The 6,447-nt window shown below is 34.5% G+C and overlaps 1 protein-coding gene across 1 annotated transcript; it reads right to left on the bottom strand.

Annotated features, from left to right (window-relative positions):
• Positions 1-1,895: 1,895 nt before the first annotated feature.
• Positions 1,896-4,836, bottom strand: LOC109216639 (glycine-rich RNA-binding protein 2, mitochondrial-like). The gene is made up of 5 exons (XM_019380813.1): positions 4,710-4,836; positions 3,285-3,436; positions 3,114-3,182; positions 2,453-2,559; positions 1,896-2,315 (listed from the first exon to the last, which is right to left on the bottom strand). The coding sequence occupies exons 2-5, from the start codon at positions 3,412-3,414 to the stop codon at positions 2,187-2,189; spliced, it is 435 nt and encodes a 144-aa protein (XP_019236358.1). The 5' UTR covers positions 3,415-3,436; positions 4,710-4,836; the 3' UTR covers positions 1,896-2,186.
• Positions 4,837-6,447: the final 1,611 nt, after the last annotated feature.

Genomic DNA, 6,447 nt, shown 5'->3' with positions numbered 1-6,447 from the left:
AAGTAGGGTTGGCCCAAACAATTATACCTTCTCCAATGTGAAAAAGGACAAGTTTCCAGGCCTGGACTAGCGCGGGCTCGCTAGTGACCGCGCTAGTGGCCGCGCATATTAACAAGTGCACTGCCTCAGTCCGCGACCAGGTCCGCGATCGCGGTTTCGACCGCATTTTTCACCCTGTTCCGTTTGGAATTTGGAAAAATGTAAAATATGAAAGTTGTAGCCCTTTGAGTTAGATTTCCAACCATATATTGTAGAACCCAAGTGGAGTTCTGAGCAAAAAGTTATGTGCATTTTACTAGACAGTGCGCAATTGTTGAACCAATTGACAAGAGGTGATAATGTGATCGACATGTGACATCATTACTATTCTTATGAGACATATACCCTCTAATAGCGTATATTTCAAGTCAAAAAGATGAGTTCACATTTTTGAGTGTGTCTTCCCAGATTAACAAATCCTTTTCATGTTTATGTTCTTTTTTTTAGTAGTAATAGGATTATATATATTAGTTACTAAGCATCATTCAAACATATTACATAACATAGTGTCACTTGTAGTGACATTGGGGCAAGATAGCCCTGCATGCAAAATGCTATTAAATTGCAGTAAATTAGAGTATAATAAACGATTAAAATACGCAATTATAGCCTATCATCAATATAGACCATCAAATAGCATATATTTTAAGTAAAAAAGTTGAGTTCATATCCTCGAGGGTTCTTCCCACGTTAACAAATCTTCTTCATGAACACGTTCTTCATTTGCTAGAAAATCTGCACATTTGTCAACAATATCTTTGAAAAGCGCGAACAATTGCTAGAAACACAAGTTCATGCCATTCAAAACAAGAATCTTTAAAGGTCAAATTGCTTAAACAATTAGCTATTGAGTTAGCATGCTTATAGATATGGGTAGGCAATAGTGACCATATAGTTCCTAGCCAAGAGGTGATAATGTGATCGACATGTGACAACATTACTATTCTTATGAGACATATACCCTCTAATAGCGTATATTTCAAGTCAAAAAGATGAGTTCACATTTTTGAGTGTGTCTTCCCAGATTAACAAATCCTTTTTCATGTTTATGTTCTTTCTTTTTTTTTTTAGTAATAGGATTATATATATTAGTTACTAAGCATCATTCAAACATATTACATAACATAGTGTCTCTTGTAGTGACATTGGGACAAGATAGCCCTGCATGCAAAAAGCTATTATCACTTGCAATGTTTTGGTTTCCAAGGTTTCTAAGCATATTACAAACAAAAATAGGGGAGTAGTTGTTTTGAAATTGAATGTCCGCATTCCCCGCTCATATCCTTGGTAAGCACTTGTTCCACAAAAAACGGCGGTGCAACAAACAATTTTGTTCTTCCTGGCAAATATTTGTTGTTTTTTTGTTTTTTTGCTTCCTTTGCTAAAGCATTCGCAATTGCATTTCCTTCCCTAAAGTTAAGCCGAAGTAGGAGGCCCTTCTTCATTTACTAGAAAAATCTGCACATTTGTTTGCTTCCCTCCCGATGTATATAATGGTGGTAGCATTAATTGCTGAAGGCTAGACATCCTCTCCACATTGCAATTTGTTAGTTTTGTCTTTTTAGTCAAAAACTAAGATCCCTAAAGACTAGGAAGTTTCACATAGAATATAGTTGCTTCATCTTATCAAACACCATTTAGAATTCAAGTTTGTTTTACACCTGGAGACTTCTTGCTTTCACTTTATCAAATTCAAATATTTTCCTTTGGGAGCTATTAAAAAGGAAAAATATGGAGGCTATATCTCCTTGAATATGTTAATTCATCCGTTTTTCAGCAACTCTGCACAATTTACTAGTGTAAAAATTTCTCAAGATGAAAATATAGTCCTCTAATAAGCAACATTTTCACAGCATTTAAGATGTGAAATTTTCTATAGATTGCTTACACGTCTAAGATTTAAGAATTTGCTAATTGCATCCATTCTTTCATCGATACACGACGGTGTATGCTTACATACAGTAAACAATAAGTAGCACAGAGAAGACTAAAACTAGCCATAAATCAGGAAAAATTATTGATACTAAAACCTTGCACGAAAAGAAGTCTTAATATAGATAAACTCAACAAAGCTATCCCACCAAAGTCCTCTACTTAGATAAACGTTATCATGCACACATTGACAGCTTATCAAAAATAAAAGTGACTTAGTATCCATCATTGTCTCTAGCTTGACCATAGCCGCCACCAAATCCACCACCGGAGCCACCAAATCCACCACTTCGAGGAGCTCTCTCTTGGGCAATACTAACACGAATATTCCTTCCTTGGAGTTCCTGCAAGGAAATAACGTATGATAAGCCATGACGATAAACTCAAGCAGTTAACACAAACAAGAATATATAGCCACGACTGTAAACATATGACTTGCCCACAGGACCAAGTCTTCTGATATTCCCCTAATGAAATTTACCTGACCATCCATTGCCTTAATAGCCTCATTGGCACTTTCATCATCTGAGAAGTTCACAAATCCAAATCCCCTTGATCTGCCAGAATCTCTATCAACAATTACCCTCGCTGGACCAAAAAAAACACATTTTAGAGTAGTCAAAATACAAGCATAAACTGAGCAGCAAGCTAAGAGTAGCAGTGACTCTTCAGAGGAACCAAAACTACAATTGCAACTCCAAACTTAACAATCCTACCCCATCTTGACCAAGAAAGAGAGGTAATAACTTACATGACATAACAAATTTACAATAAACCATAGTACTGCAGGGCTCCCTGCCCAATCACTAGGTAAGCAACAACTTAAAACTAAAGATTAACAAATCTGAACTGCTCAATTTACATTTATGTAAGAAACCCTGTTCAAGAGCTGCTGAAAGCCCATCAAATTTTCATCAGTATGGTCTTTATTGAGAACTTAAACCTACAAACTTATACAGAAAAACCACACTACAATGAGTATAAACGGACACACAGGGCATGATCTACAGATCCTTCATAAACTACAATGATACCACATTATTTATGCGCACTTAATTTTCACTATGTTTATTCAAACATTGTCAGCAGAGATAAGAAAACTATTGATAATTAAGAAGCAGACATCTGCCCCTGGAGCTTACCATCAACAACATCACCAAAGGTAGCAAAGGCATCTCTCAGAGACTGATCATCAGTTCCCCATGAAAGACCTACAAAATATATGGACGAATAAGCAAGTACATACATGTTGCACAAAATTATCAGTTGGTAACTACAACCAGTAAGAATTTTAAAGACTATTCGAAACATACCACCAACGAAAAGCTTCGTCGACATGCACCGGACAGCATCAAGCATTGACGGCATTGTTGATGTTGCACTTACTGCATTTCCAGAAATGCTCTGCCTCAAAAGACCACCGAGTTTGTTGTAGAAAGCCATTTGTGCAGATAAATTGACAAATCTACACGTACAATTTAAGTCAAGGCATCAATAACCAGCTATTGGAGTATCATAAAATGAAAACCCAGGGACACACAATCACTTTAAAAATGTCAAATAAGATAATAAGGAAATCATGTGTTCAGATTGTGTGAAATTATCAATCCAGTTGATTTAAAGAGCATAACAATCATCAAAAGTAAGAAAAATAGAACCATGAGCTATAATTAAGCAATTGGAACAAAGTCATATTATAGGCACTAATTGCGGAAACTTGACTTTTTCTAGTTCATGCTATGCAGCAACAGTGAATTGTTTAACCGGATTCAGTATTTTTTTCCTTTTTTCCCAAATAACATTGATATATATGTGAAAATCATTAAACTCTAACAAATAATATACATTGAACCCATAATTTTAAATGTAAAATAAGTTTGGTCTTAAGTTTTTATAAAAGCTTAACCTATCAAGTTTAATTCCTGGACCCACTTCCGCTAACCTATTAATTCGAAGAAGTCACTGAATGAAAAAGCAGATGCATGATGTTATATTCCCTGCCTATCTGGCCTAATGTATTAATTCAAAGAATACACAAAATCCAAAGGAAATGCTGATTTTGTAAATTACAAATTTTATTTTAGTAATATGACACTTTTCAAAGGAGAATAGTAAAATATAACACAGGGTATTGGTAAACAACGAGGGGATCTTATTCATGTTGTAAGTGGGCATATGAGATCATTTCCTCAAAATTTCACAGAAAATGTTCTAATTTACATAAAAATCTAGCACTACAGCATCCAAGGGTCTTTTGGAAAAATATGAAATAAATCACAGCAAATAAACACTAATATCAGGGGCGGAACTAGCCTTGCCGTTACCGGTTCGACCAAATGGGGTAGCTTTGTACAAACCTATATTTGTTTTAAGAAATCCATTAAATATATTATAAATTATTAATTTAGAACCCAATAGCTTAAACAGATAAGAACATAAGCTTCAAATCCGGGCTCCACATCTAACTAATATTGACCTAGCATACAATATGCAAAGAAATTACACCAATCATAATAAAAACATAACATGTAGGCTACAATTTCAAACAAAAGTTTTTAAGTTGGGATCAGAATAAAGCGTTAAATAGAAAGTATTTTAATATTAAAAGTAAGAGCCTCACAAAAACTCTTCCAAAATACCACACAACTGGAAATGCTAGATCAAAAACTAATTGTAACAAAAAATTGAATAATGAAACGGGAAAAGAAGGATTTGGATCCAGTTTAAAAGAGATATACCTGAGGAAAGAGAGTTTTTGAGGGTTTAAGGAGAGAGAGAGAAACTAATGAGGAGCGGCTAGGGTTTAAGCCACTTCTCAATGCAGATACAGAAAAGGAATATAAGGCGGTGATCGTTGAGGAAAAATATCTTTGGCCCTTTTATAGCCTCGTGGCTGCTTCGAGGTGTTGTACGTTTTGCGAAACCATAGAGTCTCAGTTGGGTATGTTAAGGGTAGCTGCGGTATTAATGTACAATATGCGATGCTGACGACTTTTACCCTCTATTCAGAGGAAGAGCATTAGCGACATTTCGGACGAACCTAGTAGTTTTTCTTAAGCGCTATGCACTCAAACATCAACATAACAGTTTCGTTTATTCCGGATATTTTTTGTTGTTATAGAGAGCATATATTATAGCATAGCACGGAAATCAATTCCAAAAGACACTTGACTTTTATAATAAATGATTGTTATATAGTGACGTTGTTATAGAGAGGTCTGACTGTATTTTTATTAGAAATTTACAGAATATTTCTAAATATTGATTATAAACTCAGTCACTAAGACGAGCTATGAATTTAGTGACGAATTCAAAGCTCATAAACTATAAATCCTATCTCCGCTTCAGCCTCCGTTAAGTTTTTTTTATGACGTGTTCGAGCCACTTTGATTATTTCACTACCGATTTACTACTTCAAATTAGCATATATACCACGTAATTCTATTTATTAAAATTTGGACATATGAGAATAAATTACCTAATGTGTTATTTACGAAATTGAATTTGAAATCTCATGGTTTTCCTGATCTCGTCCAACTTAATTTATTGAACACTAATCTCACCCTCGATGCATAAACCTCCATTAAATTACTACTCTCCCAGTCTCATTTTTATGGAGTAGTACTTTGTGGTTTACGTCCCTAATGTATTTATTATTTTGTGACTTACAAATATTAATTCAAAAGGAAAAGATGCCGTAAAAAAATACCCTACCTTTTCCTTCTTTATTTAATCCAAATCTGGTTTTGCTAGAATTATTTCTTCAATTTTTGAGCTTACCAAAAAAATGTCCAAATACATGCTTACCATAATATGTCGAAATTCTTTCTCTTTGAATTGGATTTTGTAACGTTCAATTTATTATTTTAACAGCTGTAGCTAATTGGGTAACGACTCCATTTTAATTTTTGTAACAGTTATAGATTAATTTCTTTATCTGTAACTATTCAACAATTTTGCCTATAAAAGGCAATCTTCTTTGTGAATAATCTGACATAGAAAAAACACATTTATCCTCTTTTCTACTTCATCCGAATTCTGGGCAATAATTTTGTGCAAATTCTAAACTTCGAGCCACGAGTGCACGTGTTTGGAGGTACTGTTGAACATTGGGGAGCGCCCGGTCTTAACGAACGAATTCGCTTTCAAGGTAGTGGCTTGCCACGACACAGTATTTTTGATAAATTTTTTTTGTTTCCTTCTTGTTCTTAGTCAATATTATCTACTCATTTTTCTTACAATTTGAAAGCAATTTTACATACAATATTGACTAATGGCTACCACTTTGAATAAAACACTTCCTGACCTGTCAAAGCTTGAACCTTTAGATGGAAATAATTATAAGCGTTGGTCCCATCAACTTTTAATTTTCTTTGAACAATTAGAAGTTGATTACGTTTTGTTTAACGATCCTCCTGCTGGTGTTGTTGCTGATAGTTCTAATGTTGTTAATGATGTTTTTGCTGATGATGCTGC

The sequence above is a fragment of the Nicotiana attenuata genome, unplaced genomic scaffold, assembly GCF_001879085.1.
Source record: "Nicotiana attenuata strain UT unplaced genomic scaffold, NIATTr2, whole genome shotgun sequence".
Classification (NCBI taxonomy): Eukaryota; Viridiplantae; Streptophyta; class Magnoliopsida; order Solanales; family Solanaceae; genus Nicotiana; species Nicotiana attenuata.
Note: the sequence above shows the minus strand (reverse complement) of the source record. Positions and strands in the feature narration are given on the sequence as shown.